The 22,401-nt window shown below is 40.2% G+C and overlaps 2 protein-coding genes across 2 annotated transcripts; one reads left to right on the forward strand and one right to left on the reverse strand.

Annotated features, from left to right (window-relative positions):
* Positions 1 to 5,574: 5,574 nt before the first annotated feature.
* Positions 5,575 to 17,132, forward strand: poc5 (POC5 centriolar protein homolog (Chlamydomonas)). Its single transcript, XM_047341483.1, has 13 exons — positions 5,575 to 5,685; positions 9,165 to 9,248; positions 9,774 to 9,927; positions 10,603 to 10,710; positions 10,879 to 11,078; positions 12,311 to 12,487; positions 12,739 to 12,843; positions 13,514 to 13,693; positions 14,152 to 14,335; positions 15,583 to 15,719; positions 15,799 to 15,900; positions 16,044 to 16,214; positions 16,305 to 17,132. The coding sequence occupies exons 2-13, from the start codon at positions 9,165 to 9,167 to the stop codon at positions 16,437 to 16,439; spliced, it is 1,737 nt and encodes a 578-aa protein (XP_047197439.1). The 5' UTR covers positions 5,575 to 5,685; the 3' UTR covers positions 16,440 to 17,132.
* ankdd1b (ankyrin repeat and death domain containing 1B) lies at positions 16,886 to 22,211 on the reverse strand. The gene is made up of 16 exons (XM_035165528.2): positions 22,063 to 22,211; positions 21,709 to 21,957; positions 20,922 to 21,022; positions 20,698 to 20,796; positions 20,492 to 20,590; positions 19,865 to 19,969; positions 19,653 to 19,754; positions 19,421 to 19,519; positions 19,010 to 19,108; positions 18,825 to 18,923; positions 18,538 to 18,636; positions 18,331 to 18,429; positions 17,995 to 18,090; positions 17,453 to 17,654; positions 17,128 to 17,259; positions 16,886 to 17,024 (listed from the first exon to the last, which is right to left on the reverse strand). Exons 2-16 carry the CDS (start codon positions 21,881 to 21,883, stop codon positions 16,969 to 16,971), a joined length of 1,662 nt encoding a protein of 553 aa, XP_035021419.2. The 5' UTR covers positions 21,884 to 21,957; positions 22,063 to 22,211; the 3' UTR covers positions 16,886 to 16,968.
* Between the last annotated feature and the right edge of the window lie 190 nt (positions 22,212 to 22,401).

The raw sequence follows: 22,401 nt of genomic DNA on the forward strand, positions 1-22,401 counted from the left end.
GCATAACCTAACGCAGGCTCTTTGCGATAAGTAGGCTCTTTAGATAAAGTGTGAGAGAGTGGCTGCCTGTGTGCCTGCTATGTCAGATCCTAACGCCTCTGAAACCAGCGAGTGGTTCCTGTAGAAGGGGAGGGAGGGAGGGAAAGAGGAGATGACGGACTGATGCAAGCACGGGGACATTCAGCCTTTCAGTATTCACGTCGTTAAAGCCTGCAAACTGTACCAGCGCCACCAGTGAGACTCCACTGCAGAAATGACTGAGAGCGAGCTCTTTGATGTTACACACCCCGTCCATCTGATTCCTTATTCTAACCTTCTAGAAAAAATAAATCTCTATCGCTACAAGTTCAAACAGCCTGTATGTAGGAAATGCAGTCAACAGTGCAGCCTGGTTGTAGACATTTGCTCCCTGAGTCGAAACACCAACACATGCACGCATCCGACACTGGTTGTGCGTCACATTCCCCACAAAGGATGCTGAATATGGATTTTAAATGACGCACAAAGTGTGCACACAAACACACACACACACACACAGAGCAGGAAAGTGTGCAAGGACACACATGAACAAAAATAGCAACTATCTCTGAATTTGATGATTGACAGAAGCAGTGACCTGAGGCCTGGGACACTCTCTGCCTTTGATTCAGAGTTGGGAGACAAACCCCCCCTCAAGCCACAGGACTCCTTTTACTAGTGCAGGACAGCTGAGGAGCACTTAGCTTAATGTAGGGGACAGTACCCCCCCTCTCTCTCTCTCACACACACACACACACACACACACACATTCTTGTACTTCTATCTTGGTAAGGACAAGAATTGGCATAATGCATTCCCTGGCCTCTTACCCTCACCTTAACCATCAAAACTAAATGCCGAACCCTAACCATACCCTGCCCCTAACCTAAACCTAACCCTGACCCCAACACTAAAACCAAGTCTTATCCCTCAAACAGTCCATTGAAAAAGTGAGGACCGGTCAAAATGTCCCCACTTTCCCAAAATGTCCTCACTCTGGAAGATCTATGCTTAAAATGGTTCTCTCTCACACACACACACACACACACATACACACATCCACACACAGTTCACTGCGCATGCCTCCTCTCTCATAAGCTTTATACTCTTCTGTTTGTTACATCAACATACACACAAGTAAGAAATGTTCTGTCTTTTTATTACAGTGAAAATACAATGATTCTTCTTTATCTGGGGCTTGCACATTGCATACTGACATGTTCGGAATATAGCTGTCAGGGTAATGAATTCCCATATACCGCTCGCAGCAAATGTAGCCTTATATAGGTTGTAGGTGCTGTAATAAGAAAGTGACAGTGTTGGAATATCATATATATATATAAACAGTATATACTCCTACTGGCTGAGCAGTTCATACCAGTCAAATCATAGCTCTCACCTTCTACATATGAAAAAAAACATGTTGATACTTTTATACAATATGAATAAAAATGCGTTACATTCTTACATGAAATGCATATATACAAAAGGCATATGTAAATAAATAAATTTAGTATTTTTACAGAAATTGCATTTGTAGCTCAACACAACTGAACAGCTCCTTTATGGTGTTTTATTGTGTTGTTTTCTAAGTGGACGTCTGTATCTTGTTTTTAGGCCATATTTGAATTGTCCTGAACAAAATTGCTTTCAGATGATCTATGATATACAAAACATGTGTATATACATTTTTGGTTCTAATTTACCAAGTATAAAACCTCTGGATTTGTGTTGCATGGACATTATTCAAAGTTTAAATGCATTTCCCAATACTGATATACTGTGAATTGTAATATATTACATCAGTTTTATATTCCTGTTTTTCATACTTCCCTAGGATCTAAAAATGTACTGGCTGTAGTGTGAGCTTTCTTAAAGAAATAAATAGAGAGGTGGATGTAGACTAGAACAAACAAAAGTCTGCTGCTTATCTTCATCCAGATAATAACAAACCGACGAGGACACTGATGCTAATTGACTGTGGCTTCTGGAGATGGAGGCTCCGGCTGATCAGTGGTCTCGATCTTTCCTCACAGCCTCCACACGTGGATATGCTCCATAATAAAGACAGAAATTATGCGGCTGTGTTGTCTCTCACCTGGTTGTTGATACTATGTGTTTGCCGGTGAATTCGGTGCTCAGGCAATTCTGAGAGCAAAACAAAAGGACACTGGTGTCGCCGATGGAGAGATGTGATGGATTAGATAGGCCCAAGGGGGAAGTCCTGCTCCATCAAAATGTAATGAAAACTAATTTGAAAACAGCAGGCAGCTCAGAATAACTCTGCTACCAGTTCTGGCAACATTGTGTTCAATGGGAGGTCATCATTGTCCCATATGGGAGAAAAATGGGTTGATAACATTACGATTGATGATGGCACATTAGTTGCTGTCTTCGGGAGTTATGGTTGTCTGTAAATACGTCTGACTGAAAATCGATCAAAGGCACAAACAATTTCACACCAAGTTTGCGATCTGCAGTTTTACAAAAGGAATGCAAGAGAGGAAATGACACGAATACAAAACAACTGTAACATTTTTGTGGAATTCGTCAAATAAAAAAAATTTGGTTAAAAAAAATTACTGTAGGAAGAAGTTATTTTACAAAGTCAACTTGTACGAGCGCAGAGTGTTATTTCCTAATTTCTGTTCTGTCTGGCATTGCAAGGTTTTGAATAGTTTAATGTACCTGAGCTAAAATACCGGGGGGGGAGAACGTCAAATGGATTGTGATTATTGTCCTGGAACAGATTGAACAGGCTATGAGAGAAGAATGTGAGCGGAATCCCATTTCAACCCACAAGCCCAGGTGCATTTCCTCTGCTGAAAGGAAGGTGAATTTACAAAAGGGGATCTGAAGAAAGGTTTGAGGCGGCAACACAGGCTTTAATCTAACCACTATCAACAGTGGCTTATTACCTTTGTCTGGCACAAAGGGAAAACACACAGAATAGGTACAGAATGGACTTCTGTCTATATCATCTGTATCTTAAACTCAGGTCTAAGCTAGTTCTTTTATTTTATTCACAGTTCTTCCCATGTGGATTAAAAGATTGGAGTAATAACCAATACACGTTCGTCTGATCTTAACTTCTTTGTGTTAATTAAAGATCAAACAGAATATTCAGTCGATATCTGAGACATTTGATGTAACCATATGTGACTGATGGAAATTTGATGCAATTTTATATAATCCCACACGGGGTAATTAATCCGTATAGTCATTCAAGACGAATAGAATACAGATATTGCCCATGTCACATGAAGACTCTTTCTCCAAATCTGTTGAACAATAGTAACTGGACAATCAAACATGTCATAATCTGTAGGAGCAGCTGTGTCATTGTTTTACTGTTTGTCTGTGTGTATGTGCTTTTGTCTGTTTATTTGTTTATGTGCTCATGTGACTTTGTGCTATTATCAATGCTTATGTGTTTGTTTACTTTGCTCTTTGTACTGCTCATGTGTTTTTGTCTGTAATAATGTGCTTGTATGTGCTTTTGTATATTTTTGTTATATGCTATCAACCTGCCAGGGACTGCTAATTAAAATGAGCCTGTTTAGCTATATCTGGCTCATTTAAATGATGGACCAAAGTGCTCATGTTTATCAAAGTGCCTGTTTGTCCTTTTAATAAAACTGCGATGGCCCTCATTAGAGTGTTTACCTCTGCCAAGGCCCTACAGTCCCCATAGGAAACCACAATTCACTGGATCAGGACTTTTATTTGGATCTGCACCAAATTCCATTCAGTCCCCTAAATATGCTGGCTACCACAAGGCAAACACAAACTCTGCAGTTGTCTATTTCTAGTCAGTCCTTGTTATAATAACTTAAACAAAAGCAGACAGGCATGAGAAAATTTCTAATTCAACATCAATTGCATGTTAAAAAAAAGCAGCATACCTTGTAAGCCAGGTTGGGATGACAAAAATCACCATAAAAGAGAAACTGTGATGAACACGTCAGACCGAAACCTTTCAAAACATGTGAATCATCTGGTCTGAAATGGAAATAAATAATCTGTGGGAGCCACAGCTTCCTGTCATTCAACAGGAAACCTCCTCTCCCCACAGAGCAGCGAGGATTATCCTCTGTGCCTCACGATTCTGGTTCAAATTCATAGCTGGCTTCAGCTGTCAAGACATGTAATAGTAAAATGTGTGTGTGCACTGAGGGGTGTCTGCGCCAGGTCTTGCTGGCACTAATTTTTTCATCCTGTTCATTTCTTAAATATATATATATTTTTTTTTTTATATAAAACGTGTCACATTTGAAATATGATTCATGGGCAGACAACACTTTGTGAGCACATGTTTTGGGGGACACTACTGCACTGTCACCAGTGTCACAATGATGCAACCTCTCCTCCTCCTTTTCAAAGTCAGCACACAGGTCTCCCTCATGACAATGCTGACAGGACACCTTCAGGCAACGATGTACTCACGGCCAGGTGGTGTGGAGGCCGCGGTCCAACAGGACTGCTCACAGCTCGGCTGAGAGGGACCATATGTCTCTTCTCTGAAGTCTGCCTATGTCTGGGGACTGCCAAGCCATTAGGCCAATCTCCCATATGTGTCTTAATACTGCTAAGCACCAGGTCTGCTTATGTTAGTTTGCCTTTAGATGAGAAATAGCCACAGGGAGGTTCACAGCGTGGTGGTATTCACCTTCTTTACACACCTTAAGTTTACTTCCTTATGACAGATAGTCAGCTAATCTCAAACCATCACAACTATATGATCTGCAAATCACAGGAGCAAATCAGCGGCCCCTGTTGTAATTTTGATAAGATAAGAATAGTATTAACTAAATTCTCTTTTATACACTAATATGTAAACAAAATTTCCATCAGAATCAATAAAGAATAAATGTATATATCTATCTGTCTGTCTTTCTATCTATATCTCTATCAATCAATTTATCAATCAATCTATCGATCTGTCTGTCTTTCAATCAATCAATAAATCTATCTATCTATCTATCTATCTATCTATCTATCTATCTATCTATCTATCCATCTATCTATCTATCTATCTATCCATCTATCTATCTATCTATCTATCTATCTATATATCTATCTATATATCTATCTATCCAACTATCTATCTATCTATCTATCTATCTATCTATCTATCTATCTATCTATCTATCTATCTATCTATCTATCTATATATATATATATATATATATATATATATATATATATATATATATATATATATATATCAACTATCTATCTATCTATCTATCCATATATCTATCTATCTATCTATCTATCTATCTATCTATCTATCTATCTATCTATCTATCCATATATCTATCTATCTATCTATCTATCTATCTATCTATCTATCTATCTATCTATCTATCTATCTATCGATCGATCAGAAATCACAACAAACTCAGATCGTTTTCCTGGACACTGGTGGGAGCAGCTGGTGAGCTCAGCGTTGTTCCGCTTCCCGTTGCCATGAAAACATTTCAGCCAATCAGAGACGACCTGGCAGGAAGCTTCAGAGACAGTAGCCAATCGGAGAGTCTGTTGTTGAGTAGTCGAGTGGTTTGAAACGGCAAAGGAAGCTCTGTTTTAAACTGACGAATAACTTGTGGAAAGGGAGCAGTGAGGCAGCCTGTGGGAACAAACTCCAGTATTTACATCTGTCAGGTAAACATGTCTGGGAACAGCTTGGTTATAAGTTAGCGGATCGTTTTAAACAGCGAGAACTAGTCGCTGCACAGATTTAGTCCGATTACGTTACAGCAGCTGAGAAGGAAACGTGTTGTGGTCAGTGCAGATTTCAGGTCGTGACCTGGGTATCAAACCCGAAACATGAAACTGGAGCAAACTAACGGTCTCGTGTTTTATCTAACTGTTTTACTGGCTGTTTGAATCTTATGTACGGGTTTTTAATGTGTCTCAAGTTACATCTCACAGATTAAAGAGCCATTAAGTTGTCTGTTAAATGTGCGACCCTGAAGTTAGCTCCCGATTCTGCAGTCACATGAATGTAAAGTTAGTCCACGTTACTGAACCACAGATTCTCTGTGTTCTGCATCTGTAACTGATGTGTAGAAGTTGTGATTTCAAAGGCAGTTTTATATATGAAAACAAGAATGGGAGATTTCGCTGCTTTTTCAGTTTCCCTTAACTTTCCATGTAACTCACCAATCAGAAGTGAACTTCCGTGTTGTGTCAAATGTTTGTATATTGAATATCATGTTACTGAACATTATATGCGATCATGTGTTTATGTTTTTTGAACATTATTGGAACCATTTTCAGCTTTCTTTTATCAAGTCCCTTTTTACAGTTTAGTTCCACATGTGATGGAAATTTGACCTGGTGAGACTTCTGAAATAAAGAGATTCAAGAGTAATAGTCTTTTAAGAGGATTTTATTCCTGGCAAGGAAGGTCAGACAGTCATACAGTGTGCGATGAGCATTCTGCAGAGGGAATGAACAAGAAACATTTGCAGGCGTAAGTTGAACTGTGTGTGTGTGTGTGTGTGTGTGTGTGTGTGTGTGTGTGTGTGTGTGTGTACTATGTGTTGTGAAAACTCTGTGTTGTGAGAACTACGGTATGTGTTGTGAGATCTATGTGTGTGAACTGAGTGAATATTAAAATCCCAGGAGATAAGACAGACACATGCTGAAGGTCTCCTGGACACAGGTTGAAGGTTTCTTCGAAGTCTTGGTGGTGGGAGACAAACCTAGTCAGATTTGTGGCTCTAATGTCATTTTAACAGTTTCACAAGCAGAAATAGTATGCATAAGCAGAGATAATATATAGTGTGGTATGATGGGAACATTTTCCATTACATTCATTCCTTTTGATCATAAAATGATCACAACATTAGATACAAAAGTTACCTGCAAAATGTGAGCACATATTATATCTAAGGGTGAAAATCTCAAGTTAAATTCTTAAGCAGTCTTTATCTTCCAATTCTAAAAATGAAAAAAATGAAATAAATAAAAATAAAAATTACAAAGAATTTCTGTGTGGAAATTGTTTCTTAGTCACTCCAAATTTGTTCTCTATTCAGTTAAGGGTATATCATTTCACAGTACCAGTTTTGCTTGGATATGTGTAACAGTGAAAGGAAACCTCTAACTTTGTGCACTATAAAAAATATTATGGTTGGCGGTCTCGATAGCAAATTCTGTTGGATTATATATTGTCATAACTCTAAAACAATTTTAGGAAAAAGTATATTATAACATATCATGCAAGTTCACCTTTTCAAAGAGCAATGAACATTACTCAGTCTGACATTTGAATTTGATTTAGAGATATAAAAATATCCTTGATGAATAAAACATAAACAAATAAAACAAACATCTAATAAAACAATACAAAAATAAAATAATCAACTCACAACTAAAACACCAGATAAGATGGACTCTCTAGTCCCGTTAACAAAAATTGCTCTTGAATACATAAAAACATTTGACACAGGATATATGTTACCAGCTCAGTAAACTGCTTCTCCAATTGAATTGTTAAAATACAAAACATTCATATTGTACAATTACAAAATTATTGGGACAATTACTAACTGAACTTTTTACCTTCACAACCTTGGGATAAGAACAGTTTAATATTCACATCAAATAGGAGCAGTAAAATTGATTAAACAAAAGTTATGCTCAAACATAAAGTTAATCTGGGACTTCAATATTTGAATTCATTACAAAGTATTATATAGAATTAGTCACAAAAAGGGTAACAGTCCTGTAAATCATTTAGAATGTCTTAATTATCTATGGAGTTAAAGCAACAGAAACACAATTATTAGAATTATAAGAATTCACTGTCTGATTACTAGAAATCACACTTGTAACAGAAATCATGGAAAACAGTAGGGATTTGTCTCAGGTAGAAACAAACATTGATGGCCTCACCCACAGGGGTGAAGTCCTGCTATCTCCATCGTCATTTACATTATCTGCGTGTTTCTCTTTGCTCATATGGAACTCAGAGGTGCTAGGTCTTAGTCAAGTCGTTGCTCTTCTGCGTCGGTCAAGTCTTTGTTCTTCTGCGTCTGTCAAGTCTTTGTTCTTCTGCGTCTGTCAAGTCTTTGTTCTGCTTCGGTCTAGTCTCAATATGTTTGGGTGAGAGGGATTTGATCACACGACCCAGAAAAGTAACTTTTGTCGAACAAATTGCCATTTAGATTTTTCCCGTGAAACATAAGAGTGCGTACTTGTGAGTAATGGCATGGAATGATAACTCCTGCTTTTCGTAATGATTCAAAAACTGGAGTAATGCCTTCAATGGCTTCAGTTTTCAATGGATATTGCTGTTGGCAGGGCCGGAAATCAGATTTAGGTGTTATAACTACAGTTTCAGCAGTTTTTATTAAGCCAACGTCATGTTTGCCTTGAGCCCACAGTGTCTTAGGGATTTCCTGTAGAGCGGAGATGTTCGCAACATCCATTGAGATAAAAAATGATTAGTCAACGACATTAAAGGTACCAGATGAACAGTTCTCTGCGCGTGCGCTGTAACACAAAAACAACTTTTTATATGCATGCAGTTGGGGGGAATATAGTACGGATGCATTCTTGGTAGTGAATCTACTAAGAGTCTTTCCATTTTTGTTTTTCAACTTTAGCAAGTGAGATGTGTGCGCTGGAGTCTGAGACTTGAAACATTTCAGACTGTTTTTCTGATAAGCTAATTAAACCCACACGCTGATCAGTGTCCCAGCATAAATGTGTTATCAAAGGTTTATCATTTTGCATTCATCTCTAAACCATTGTTTTTCATATGTGATATCAGGAACCATATGAACATGTGATGTAGTTCAATGCAGAAAAGTAATTTTTCATTTCTAAGCACGTGATTGCTTCTAATATCAATGTGTGTGCGGAAATAGTATGCATAAGCAGAGATAATATATAGTGTGGTATGATGGTAAAATGTTCCATTACACACATGTATGTTCTTTATACAGTAACTTATGTTGAAATGAGTTACTAAGTTGTCTGTCTGCTGTTTACCCTTAATGAACACGATCATTTGTTACTAACATAGAGAGTTAGACACTGGGACCTGACGTTAGCTCACGCTGTTGTTGGTGTTTCATTGACCTGTCATGTATGTGTATGTGTATGTGTATGTGTATGTGTATGTGTAGATGTCATCAGACGAAGAGGAACCAACCAGTCCTGTTCTGCCCAATGACTCAGATCATGGCAGCTCTGTGTCCTCTGAGCTTCAGGTGATAAAATAAACAAACCACACTTTTACAGTTTCTGTGCTTTTATACACATTGAAGTCAACTAGGGCCAGTAATACCATTTTCAAAAGACTACCCAGTTTCAACCAATAATGAAGTCCACTTACAAAGGAAATACACATGAATTATCTTATTAGAACAGCCTGTTGCATGGTAAAGTATTTTAACTGTGGTTAGTGAATTTAAGTAGAAGTCAAAAGCTGTGACACATTAATGTTTCAATAGGGACAGTAACTTTAACTTTCATTGTAGTTTTCACTTACCAGTAAGTTTGGTTTTGATGCACACTCTTATACACTCTTTGTATGTCAAAATTGAGGATGATGAATGAAATGTCATCATAACCAATTGGCTTGATTGCTACATAAAATACTATGAAACAAAAAAACGTTTATATGAAACTATGAAAATAAAAGCAAGCTTCTAAAAAAAAAAACAGCCTCTGTAATAGTTATCATAAGACACTTGAGCACACTGGTCTTTTTCTTTCTGTTTCTGGATCAACAGGATGAGTATGAGGAGCTCCTCCGCTATGCTGTGGTCGCTCCTAAGTTTGAGACGCTCACCACTGCTCACTTGCAGCGGCTGAGCGCCCCGCATCTGTCTGCAGGGAGTCGGAAGTCCCAGAGAAAAGATGACACAAAATCACAGCGCCCAGCAGGTATCGTAGGTTCCTCTTGTGTGCAGGTCACACTCGTACACACATTTCACTAAGCCCCTCTGACAGAAACACAACTTGAGCCCCCATCAGATGATCATCCATCAAGTAGGACTTGGCATCACAACATGAAAAAAAAAAAGTATTTATCAGCCCCGTTTTCTTTTTTCAGCTTGTGAACCAGTCTAGTCAAGATGTACATGATATCAGTCCGTCAGATTGTACCCCCCAATCTCTGTTCCCTACGATGCCTGCATTTTAAACAGCCCAGCACTCTCCCCCGCTAGCTCTCGCCCCAGCTGCAGCTCTTATTGGAGGTTTAGTGCTTTAACTGTCATGGAGTAATGCACAGGGATGGAGAAAGCAGACGGGCTGATTGGTAATGATCTCCTGGCGCTCTGCCCGTACTGCTCTTTAGAGTGCAGGCTCTCTCTCTCTCTTCTCCCTGCAGTATTTAATTAAGATATTGACATAAATGCATTCCTGGATGAGGGCCGTGCTCATCTTAATCAGCATTCTTTCCATTACCTCTTTTTTTCTGAAGCGGTCCTTTGTTTTCCAATCTTTTACTTTTACCTAATGCTACTCACTTATCCCATGTCAAAGTGTCCTTTTTGTCTTTTCACCTTTGCGACTTTCTTGCTGACTTCCCTCCCTTGGCACTCTGTCTGCCCTCAGGTACTTCCGCTGAAGCTAAAGACGGGAGGCACTCTAGCAGGAGTGTGAGATCATCACAGGCCTCACCCTTGATTGTTGAGCCCCCCACACACTCCAGAGAACCTCATGGTAAACATTAATCAAAACTACAAAGAAACAAAATCATTATATGCGATATCAAACCGTATATCAATTTCTTTTAAATATAAAATAAGCTCAGAAACATCTAGCCCCATCTAGTTGCTTAATTTCTAGTGACACTCTGTATGTCTGTCTGTTTTTCTCTTTACCTCTCAGCTGAGGAGATGGGGGGTCACTCGTCTAGCAGGGTGTCACTGCTCTCAGACGCTGCCTCTGACAGGTTGCAGGCGGCAACTAAGAGGTCCAGGCCAAACAGCCCGGACCCCCTCACATCGGATGTGACGGAGATGTTCGTCTCGGAGGAGAACATCAGCAAGATGGAGAACATTCTGGACACGTGGAGTAACAATCTGAAGGTTGATCTGCTCTCTCGTCAATTTACTGGCTCTTACTGGCTGTCTGCTTAAGAGCGGACCATAAATAATATTGTAGGGCTATATTTAGGTGCTCTGACGTAGCTGAGTAATAACTTCTTGAACGTGGTGTGCATAAAATAGCAGGGATGGGTTTTGAGATGCAGCAGTTGGCAGCGAAATAAGGCAGAGCTGACATGTTTGTTCCTGATGAATAGAAGCCACAACATCAAATTGTTAATTTACTTTGAAAACTGGTATTTTAATCATAATTAAGAGTTTTGCATAAGTGGTCAAATCTATGGTGCAGTTTTGACAGATTAATGAAGCCTAAATAGAGCAATCTTAAAATCAAATAATTAAATGATGCTTTATCTGACACATATATTTAGTGTTTCAGACGTTCTTTTACAAAACATAAAGTAGCGAATGATGGAAAAAGTTAGATGTTGTAAAAAAACATTTCACTCTAAATTTATCTCACTGACACTGCAAATTTCAGATAATAAATCCGCAATTATAATTACTTCCCATAGAATAAAACTAACTGGAAGAAATACTGTGGAACAGGTACATTGACAGTGGCAGTGAGGAAGAGGTCAAAGCTTATAAAGGGAATGTACATGTGTTTGAGTCTCTCTAAATTGAATGACAGCTCTACTCTTCGTGGAAGCAGTGACCTTTTAATTGTGTTTCCCAGTGGAGTGACTTCTGGAGGATGTGGGCGTCCTTCCTGCCCTTTTCTCCTGATCTTGTACAGCTCATTCATGAAGGGCAGATGACAACCAATGATCTGCCAAGCAGAGCTAATAAAAGAGTAGAGCCGGCCTTGGGAAAAGTCAATAGAGAACAATGGAATGTAGTAGAGGGTGTTGAGAAGTTTTGTTTATGAACCATGTTTACATTTGTGGGTGTTGGGTACGTTTAAGTCTGTAAAAACCTTTTTGGATCTTGTGGAGCACGTAGAAGCCTGAAAATGTAGCTGCACCTCAGAACTCAGAATCCAATTCTATGCCAAGGTATTGTTAGACATTTCAAAAAATGAATCCAATGAAAAAGACTTAGGATGAAACCTGCTCTGTTCATGCAGTTTGTGCTTCCTGTCAGTGACAAACCCTCCTGCTCATCTGTTCGTCTTATTATGAAACAACTTAACATGTGTATTTTTGTCCGTGTTTGCTAAAGCGGTTAAAATGACCACACCATGTCTGTCCCACTGTCCATTCCCCAATTAGTCAAATGTGCTGAGCGAGCTGCGGAGGTGGAAGCATGTGTTTGTGGAGCAACACAAGCTGGAGGTGAGGAAGGAGAAGGAGCGGTGTGCTGCTCAGACAGCTGGCCTGAAGGCAGAGCTGAACAGCCTCAAGGAGCTGCTCCACACCTATGAGACATCAAACCAGAGAAAAGATGAGGTGACTGCACATGTATTCACTTCCTCTAGTTCATAATGTGGTTTGTTGGATTAATAACCAAACTGAGGTTTAATTTACAGTCGTGTTCATTGGTGTGAATTTTTAGTGTAGGGCTGGGTGTGCTTAATACATGTCTTAGCCTCACACATTTATCCTTTGCTAACTTGCACTTTCTGTTAAATGTACATTTAACAAAAAAATGAGGAACCACGTCTGATTTTTGTACTGACTTGTTGTGTGTCCTCCCTCAGGTGATTGTGAACCTGAGCCAGGTGTTGGACAGACAAAAAGAAAAGATGGAAAAGATGAGGGCCTTCACACAGTGGAGACTTCGACACACCGAGGCCAAAGAAGAGGTACATAGATGACGTGGTGATTCCTACAGATTTTAAAATCGATATTTACAGTGGGGGTGGTTGTGGGCTTTTGTGTCGATTTCATTGCCTTTTTTAATGCAAGGAGCATATTTACAGAATCCTTTAAATAGCTGACATGTTTGCTCACGCTCAGTCTTTGCTGTTCTTTTAAGTTTCAAACTCTCACATCTTGAACAACACACACTTGTCTTTGTTCTTTTCATAGTTTACTCATTACCATAGTCTTTGTCTCTAATTTGTATTAATTAACTATTTCTTTCTGTTTCATTTCATATTTATTTATGTATATTTTTTGTGTAAAGGAATGCAATAGTATTCTTAAAATGTCGAGATTACTGTCAGTACAGTGTTATTGTTTATGACACAAATATCTTCTCTTACAAAATTTACATACCTGAAATTTTGTCAGTGCACTGATGAACTACCGTGTTTAAAATGTGGTAGTGAAAGTTTTTTTTCCTCCTGCGTTTACAAAATGTCTGTTTCTTTCTTTAAAATGGAAAACTAAGTGGGTGACTCATATTTTTGTCTAAGCTGCGATAAAGCTACCAACGCAAGAAAATGCACTGCACCTGCACAGAGAATGAATTATGGGTGTAATTATTCTCTGGTGAATATTTGTCATGGTCTCGTGGTTTCTTCCTGCCAGGCTCATGCTGCTCAGGTAGCACAGCAGCACTACAATCAGCAGCTGAAGAAGAAGGTGTGGTTCGGCTGGCACGCTCTGATCCAGAAACACTGGAAGGTCAAGGTGGAGCAGGCTTGTCGCGCGAGGGCTGAAGACGTCTGCGCTCAACTGTCTACCGAGTATGAGGCCAAGCTGGCTGAGGTAAACAAGGACCTGCGTATGGAACAGCAGGTGTTTGGTGATGCTGCATTGCCGAATTCATACTTGACTCAACCTCACAGATGTTTTACTGCATGAATCACAGCATCTGTGGCCAGTCAGTGAATCAGAGAGTAGAATCAGAGCTGAGTCACCTGAAGTGAAAACCACTATAGCTAGTGGGTTTGCTTTGCCTCTTACATAGATTTATATTTAGTGGTTAATTCAGTAAGATGTTATAAATACATACAGTTAAAACTTTTCAGTAAATAACATCAACACTAAAGTTAATTAAATGGTTGCAGTGCAATCACCATAAAGAAAGTAGAAGTAAAGGTTCATTGAAGTGTTATTGATGGTGTTAAAGGTGAATATCAGGGGTGGGATACAAAGGCTCAAAATGAAAGTGCCATATAAACAGATACATGAGTGGTTCTGTTCTCTGCTTCCTGTCTCCGCAGCACTGCGATGCGATAGAAAAGGCTCAGGCCGAGATTCAGAGACTACGACTGGAGCGGGAGCGCTATGAGGAATCCATGAAGAAAGCCTTCATGAGGGGCGTGTGTGCTCTCAACATGGAGGCTCTCAGCATGTTCCACACTACAGAGGGACCGCCCGAGCAACCTCCAGCTCACGATCAGCACGGTCTGTAACCGTATGGATCTTTTTCCTTTTCTTGGTGTCATTTACTAACTTACTTAATGGTGTGATGAGTCAGACTGAGAGGTAATTTTTACAGGTTATAACCTGGATGTGGTACTGAACGGTACTGGATAAGTTCCATGTAACATTTTTTAAATCATTATTTTGTATAATGTCAATGCTGTGAATACGATGACACTTCTTTTTGTGGGAGTATCGGAACAAATATGAGGTGCAACACTGTTATGGTTCCCAAAGCATTTAAGTGGCAGTAATAAAGTGTTTATCAGCCTAGTACTTGACCTTAACGCTCACTCGGCACCATTCTCGCCACTATGTCCAACTGAAAGCAACCAGGATAGATTCATGGTTTCATGGTGGTTTTGCACTCATTAGCTTTTTCCACCAAAAGTCAGGATTCCTCAGATCAGGTAAAAATTCTACTCCGGTGTTCAAACAAAAAATTTTGGGCTGCGCAAGAAATTCTGTGCAGAGTTCTTGACTTTTTAGAATTCATGGCACACAGATCCCTGGGCCACTCTTTTTATGGCACATCTCTGCTGAAGTTGAATCTCACTGTCCCACTATCTTGTACAAATGAACTCGGACGTGCGTTTCTGTTCATCCATTTGCTTTCAGCTGTAATGAGTCTTGCAACCTGAGATGTATTTGACTATGTTACTGTCAAACAGGGCTGTTGATTCAATATTCATTTCTATTGCTTTGAACAAGTCTTAATTCATGTTTATGATCTCTCATTACTTGCACATCTTTGCCAACCAGACAAACTCAAAATGAATTGGCATGATGTGACATTAAGTCTATTTCTTTAAGTACAGATAGTTGAGAGGTGTTATGGATTAATGATGGTCACCCACCTTTTTAATTTGCCAAAGCAGGAGTGTGTAGTTGGCACTTTGCTCAGTTATACATTCAGTTATTAACATATCTTCAAATAACCAAAGAAATTGAAGATTTGTATATTCCAACTCATACTCACACTCGCATGTCAGTTTTGAATCATCATATAATGACAGCTATTCTAAAAGGAAATATCTCATTGGTTGTTTTTTTATTTGCAAGATGCGAGTCATCAAGATTTCATATTGAGTTGATTAGGAAAGATTCAGAGCATTCGTCCAGCGTCATTCAGCTTCATTCACAGTGGTTTTCTGTAACTATAACAAACTTGTATCAAGGATATATTGTGTCAGAGTGTGACAGTTTCTATACCTTTCTTTTTTGTACAGATCCTCTGCCTCCTCAGGATGAGCCTGGCTCTGCTACACTGGCTCAACTTCAAGCGTTTCCCATCTCTTCCACGCGGTTCAGCCCAGTTCACTTTGACCGCCCGGACCCTCCCTCCCATTGTGACACAGACGATATGGTGAGACCCTGACATACTCGCACTTACTCGCACTAAATCTCACTCCTCTTCCTGTTTTCACTGATGATCTCCTCTTCAGTTGGGTTCTGGTGTCCCTGTGGCCAGAGCAGAAGTTCCCCATCCCACTACAGTGGTGCACAGCTTCCTACCACTTGGGGGCGCTGCAAGTTCCCACAAACAGGTTAGCATTAGATTGTAGTCAGGCAACTGTCCACGATGCGTAACTGCTACGTAATTATGCGTAATTATGTCATCAAAAAACTACCATCACTAGGTTGACCAGCAACACAGATTACATTTTGATGTGACTGTTGATTGTTTCAGGTCGGCGGTCGTGTTGTGACAGCCAGTCAACAAAAACCCACAAAAACCGTAACTGCTCGAGTCACAGCGCGACCTGACATGAGTAAGACTGCACGCAGCAACCTGCAGGGGTCGGGTGTGGCTCCGCCCATGAGCTCTGTGATAGTTGAACGTCATCATCCTGTGACGCAGGTATGAAACAGTCTGCACTACTGCGAATAACTGTCTACGTTGGTTTATAATGCGTTTACCTGTTCTTTTGTTTCTCTTTCATTCTCTCAGCTCACAATCGGTCAGGCCACGGCTGCAAAGTTTCCTCGCTCCACCCAACATGGCCACAGCTCCACCGGAGGCCGAGGCCCCTCCAGACCACAAACCAGCACGTGCCATGTACACTCCATCAAAGTAGTTGACTGACCACACACGCATACATGTCAGAAAGTGATGCTCACCTTGTTTAGACCTAAGATTAAACGCACCCAATGCAACTACGTTAGAAATAGTTCACCTGGCATTGGCCTCAGGTCTATTTTATTTTTGAAGAGTTGAATTTGCTTTTTGTCTCTACATTTGAAGTGAACATTTGTTTTTCAGATTCATGAATGTGAAATGCACAATTATCGTAGGACAAGTGGACACAGGTGTTAAGAACTGCACATGTGGATGTTTTTAGTGATGAATAATGAACAGGTGCAGAGTTAAGAATTACAACATTTATTTCAGTGAATGTTTTTACTATAAATTATACACAGGTTGTCATGTGTAAAACCACATCATTTTAAATATTTGTGCGGATGATGATACTGATGATTTCTACTGAGACCACAGGTTGTGTACTGAACCAAAGCCATTTGTCCATTATTTGATGCACAATCCTTTTTTTATAAATAAATTATTTCAGCAGTAGATGAAATTGATGTAAACATGGAGTAAATGTTGTTCATCCTCATGATATGCTGCAGCTCTTATGGCTGACACTTTCTGCTTCCATCCGAATCTTATCTGTAAGACAAATCAACATTTCTGTTATGAATCTCCCACGGCAACAGAGCTAAATGTTCATATATTCTTACGAATATTTGTTTTAAATAAAAGTTGAATGTACCTGCAGCTTTCCTGCTCCCTGTGAAGATGAGGCCCTGGTAGAGTTCTTTTGCTGGGTTCCTCTGAGTCAACTGCTCACCGTGGAGCCAGATCAGCAGCATCCTGTTCCCATGCTCATAGTAGCTGTGCTGACCTGAGGACAAACACACAACACTGCACAGTCAAGAAAAAAAATCACCCTCTGAAATCAACATGCATTGGAAGATAAAATAGAAAAATAAAATAGTCTGTTTGAAAAAAAGTCAGGCATCTGAATCTCTAAGTATTTCAGTGAGTTGCCAGAAGCACAGTGAAAAATCCTGAATGGTCATTGTGAGTGGTGGCACCTGTCCACTGCTCCTCGATGGCCCACACTTGCTCCTTAGTGAAGTTCCAGTGTTCTGCCAGTTTCTTCCAGTCTCCCGGCTTCAGCAGCTCGTAGGCCAGGCGCCAGGCCATGGAACGGAGCTGCCTGGTGTCATTGTGGTGGTCGAGTTTAAACGTTAGCGGATACTCGTCATGAACGCTCTCATTAAGCCCAGGGTTGGCCTGAAAGGGCAATTAAATCATGTCAGCAGATTGATAAAGGCCACCAGCCTCAGAGAGCGCAAGGGGCCCGGGAAAGTGATTATTGGAAAGACAGTCATGCACGTGATTAGCAAAATGAATGCCACACGTCAACATTTTGGAAATCAAGAGGGGGAAAAGGAATTGGGAATATCATTAATTACATTTTTGGCTGACAAATTAGATGTTAGAAGAGATTCAGCTAATTCAGAAATGTGACGTTAATAAATGAATCATTTGTAATGATCAGAATGATAGATTTTTTACAGCTTCAAGAATGGATTATAGCACATATGAGAATAGTAATTTCGTTATCTCTCACCAACTTCCAGTTGTAGTATCTCTCTGCTTTGATGATCATGTCCACAATAATCACCTCATTTGCTCTGGCTGCCACACCCAGAGCTGTTTTACCCTGCTACTCCACACCCGACACATACAGCAAAATACACAAACTTGAATTAGAACAATAATGAATGAGATTACATTTTTTTCCTTATATTTTCAATGTAGCAAGCTGATGTTATGCCTCAAACTAGTCATGTAGTGTTTTTTTTCCACCCTTGGATCGTCTGATTGTGAGGTTTTGATCAAGATAAAAACAATGTGCATAAAAAAGGCACATATTTACGCAGCAAATTTTAGTTTGAATTCTTACCCTGTCCTGGATTTTCAGATCCAGCCCAGCTTTAAGAAGCATGTCCACAACTTCTATCCTGGCCAGCTCTGCAGCAAGATGCATAACAGTCTGGGACCTCTGAGAGGACAGACACATAACAGCACAACACATTACCCATGCACTTAAATGTTTGTTTTTTATGTTGGCTGACACCTTATTTGAAGTGTGTTAGTGCAGTGATCAAACCTTATTGGTGACATTAACGTTGCAGCCAGCTTTCAGGAGAGAATGGATGACGGGGATGTGACTGTGGATCACTGCCAGGTGGAGAGGAACCTCCAGGTGCTGAGAGCAAAAAGATCCTGTTACATGAGTCCAGAAGGGAATGTGTCAATAATAAATATTGATTATAATAAAACTACAATGATAGGCATCCAGACAGTGTGTCAGCAACAACACAACTGATGTGTGTGTGTGTTTTCAGAAAACTTCACTGAAAGCTTACTACTGCCACCTAGGTTGTGTTTGCTCACCTGATTCTGAAAGTCAGTTTGGGCTTCGTATTCTAACAGGACTTGGACAAGAGAACTGTCGCCTCTCTCTGAGACTGGATGGAGAGCGCTGCAGTTGACCTGCAGGAGAAGGGAGCAGTATCATTAAAAGCAGCGGGACACTAGAGATGGATTAGAGCATCAGTAAAGGACTTTGCTGTACCTACCGTTGTGGCGATGTTGGGGTCACAGCTGGCCTCCAGCAGGGCCAGCACACATTCTTCATGAGCGTTGTCTGCAGCCTGGTACAGAGCTGTCTCACCATCCTGTGTCACAGAGGATCCATCAGTTAAAAGTACCGGTGGTGCTGGCTTACCATTTTTATAACCATTTAAAAACCGGTAATGACTAATGATTGTCAGCAGAATCTGTCCAGCAGAACAACCAGCATCACCAGTCTGAGCTGGAGTTTAATCCACAACACTGTTTACTTTATTCTAGGATAATAACCAGCACATGTTTGATACATCTTAATTAATCCCAAAGTGGAACCACCGCGCAGCACTGGATCAGCCCCTGAGCACACACTCGTCACAAAGCAAACCGGGATAGAGAGCATGTTAACACTGATTGTCTACCATGTTGACTTCATCCCGGGTATCAAAGCTCAGCAGCAGCAGATGTGTGGCGTCCAAGTGGCCGTTCCTGGCAGCTAAGTGCAGGGGCGTGTCGCCTCTCTGACAGAAGGGAGGGAGGGAAACAGCTCGTATCAAAGAGTGTTTGACTTTCAGCTCTCCAGCAGGTGTGTCGCAGAAACATGCACTCAGGCATAACTGAGTTTAAACAGGAGCAACACACACACACACACACCTTGTTGGGCTTCATGGAGGCCATTTCATATGGATTCATCAGCATCTGTAACATGTCAACACATCCGTGCTCTGCCGCCAACGCAAACGCCTGGTGCCCTGTCTGAAATATAAGAGTCAGGTTACAATTGAAGCATTTAGTGGGTGTTCTTTTGTCGTCCTTTAAGTGACTCTTATGTTGCTTTATAAAAAAAATGAGGCTTATGTTGATACCAGGTCATCTTTGTCCAGTTCTTTCATCTGTAGATCATTTACAATATATTCAACTATTTCAGTGTGGTTGTTGATGGCGGCACAGTGCAAAATGTTCAGTCCTTCCTTAGGCAGAAGAAAAATAGAATTATATTATTCAATTTTAATCAAACACTGCAAGTGTCGAACGAAGATTAACTTGAATTGAACCAGGAAACAAAAAGATATTTTGATAATAATAATAAACTTTTTTACAGCACCTTTCCAAACAATTTGTGTTTAACAAGAATAAGTGAAGTCCAATAATTAAAAACCAGACAAGGCAGTTGACTAAAAGGACATTGGTTACATATCAGATAAAGCAGTAAAAAATTAACTAAACAAATAAAAGCAGTATAGTTAAACACAAATCAAACATTCCTGAGAGCTCAGTGACCAGGAAGGCACATACATGCTCAATAATCCTGAATTGCATTTCAGGGTTGGGCCGTATAAGTGAGTAATAAAATGTCAAAGTTAATTTGAAAGCTAAAGGTACAGGGGTGATATGCTCATGCCTTTTGCTCATCAGAAAAGTACTTGTGTGTCTGCCTTGAGGATTGTAACCAGATCCCATATAAGGAGAAAAACTCTTTGTGCTTCTTTTACCTCGTTCTCGACCTTCTGCTCGGCTCCGGCCTGCACTAATAATTTCAAGATCTCCAAACTGCCAAACCAGGCAGCTAAATGAATGGGTGCCACACCGTGCTGTCAGACAGAGAACACAAAGTGGAGAGTTGTGCTTACGTAACAATGTGGCGTGATGCTATCGTCGGGCTCAACTCTTCACACGCAGCCATTTCAGTTCCTCTCACCTTGTCCTTCTGATCCACCTTGACCCTGCGCTGCAGAAGAAGCTGAACGGCGTCCTTGTTCTTGCCAGCCACTGCGTAGTGAAGGGCAGTCCGGTTGTGCTGGGGCAAACAACTCAGTAAAGTGAATCATTTGTTAAACCAGTTTAAACCCTTGAAATGTTAAGTGGTATTATACAGTGTGGAGCAATGAGGTGCAGAGGGGAGTTTGTTTTTATTAGACCCACCACATTCTTTGCGTTGGCATTCAGACCTCTCCCAAGGTTCTTCATGGTCTGCACATCATTCCTCTTTGCTGCTTTCATAAACTCCCGCTCTGCATCAAGCACTGCACAACACAACAGATTATAAATATGTATATTCTATACAATTTATAGGTTATTTTATGGGGTTTTTCCCCCCTTTATTTTTTAAATGTTTTGGTTGAACACAGAGTCTGATAATATTATAGCAATTTATAAATGTATAGATAATTTATCCGATATTAAATAGTGGACAGATACTACTGGACATTAAATATACTTCTTATAATGACACTCTGATTACAACCAATGGAGGAGTAAAAGTGAGTTGGGCACATACTTTAATAATGGTAGAAATGTAACTGAGACATGGGAACACTTGAGGCTTGATGTCAATATAAAATGTACACGTTAATTAATGTCTATACATCCTTATTGTCCAACGTTTTATTTGATCTCACTATAAGTTGATGGCGGATCGTCCTCTATTGTGTAAATGATGTTTAGTGTATGTGTTGTGTGGTATGGTGTGTGCTGTCTTGTTGTCTGTTTACTAATGTTACATAAGTGTGAATGCAAATCCTCCAACCTTGCTGTCTACTATTGTGGTGATTTTTGGTTATAGTTATTCCAAGTTGCAGTTCATTTGAAAGGCGGTGCCCCGATGTACCTTTTATATTGATTGACTATATTGTCAGAACCTCAACAGGTATATGCTGTAAGTTAAATGACGGAGTGAGTGAGAAAATGTTCCTCGCCCTTTTGTACTCACACATCTCTTTGTTGTCAAAGCTCTTGTCCATGTCTTTGTCCGAGTTTTTGTTTAGTATGAAGTCAGAGAAGGCCCTCACATTCTCCTCTCTCATCCACTTTCTGGGGTCCAGGTTCTCCTTGGTCGGGCAATGCTTCTTGATAGCCGCCCTCAAAGCCAAAGCTTTCCCCTCCATTTGGAAATTCTTTAAATTTCCTCTGTTTGTACTCAGGGTGGACTTAGTCTAATGCGACAAACCGTCTGTAAATCCTTGGACAGCAAAACACCCAAGGAGAAAAGAAACACAAAACAAAGGTGAGAGCGTGTTGAGCTCAGGTTCGTCTCGTAACCATCTTCAAATAGTCAACAGCAAACCTTGAAATGCGAGTGTACTCCACTGGAGGGCTGATCCCTGTTTGCTTCACCAGCTCCCACCCTTCAGAGGCTGGCTGCTGATAGTAAACGAGTGTATTTAACATGACTCGTCCCCTGTGCTCCGTGACTAGTGGCCGCGAAAATGATAATATTATTAGTATTAGACAACCCAGTGCAATGTTTACCAAAGATCAACACAAGGCTCTAAAAGTAGTTGAACTTGTTTGTCCAAGGATGTTTGACTAGTTACACTCACTCTTTTTTAGCAGTCTCACATTCACACAACCTGTTGCTGTTGGCAACTGGGAAGCTTCACCTGCAGCAGGTATTTATCTGAGA

The sequence above is a fragment of the Hippoglossus stenolepis genome, chromosome 9 (genome assembly GCF_022539355.2).
Source record: "Hippoglossus stenolepis isolate QCI-W04-F060 chromosome 9, HSTE1.2, whole genome shotgun sequence".
Lineage (NCBI taxonomy): Eukaryota > Metazoa > Chordata > Actinopteri > Pleuronectiformes > Pleuronectidae > Hippoglossus > Hippoglossus stenolepis.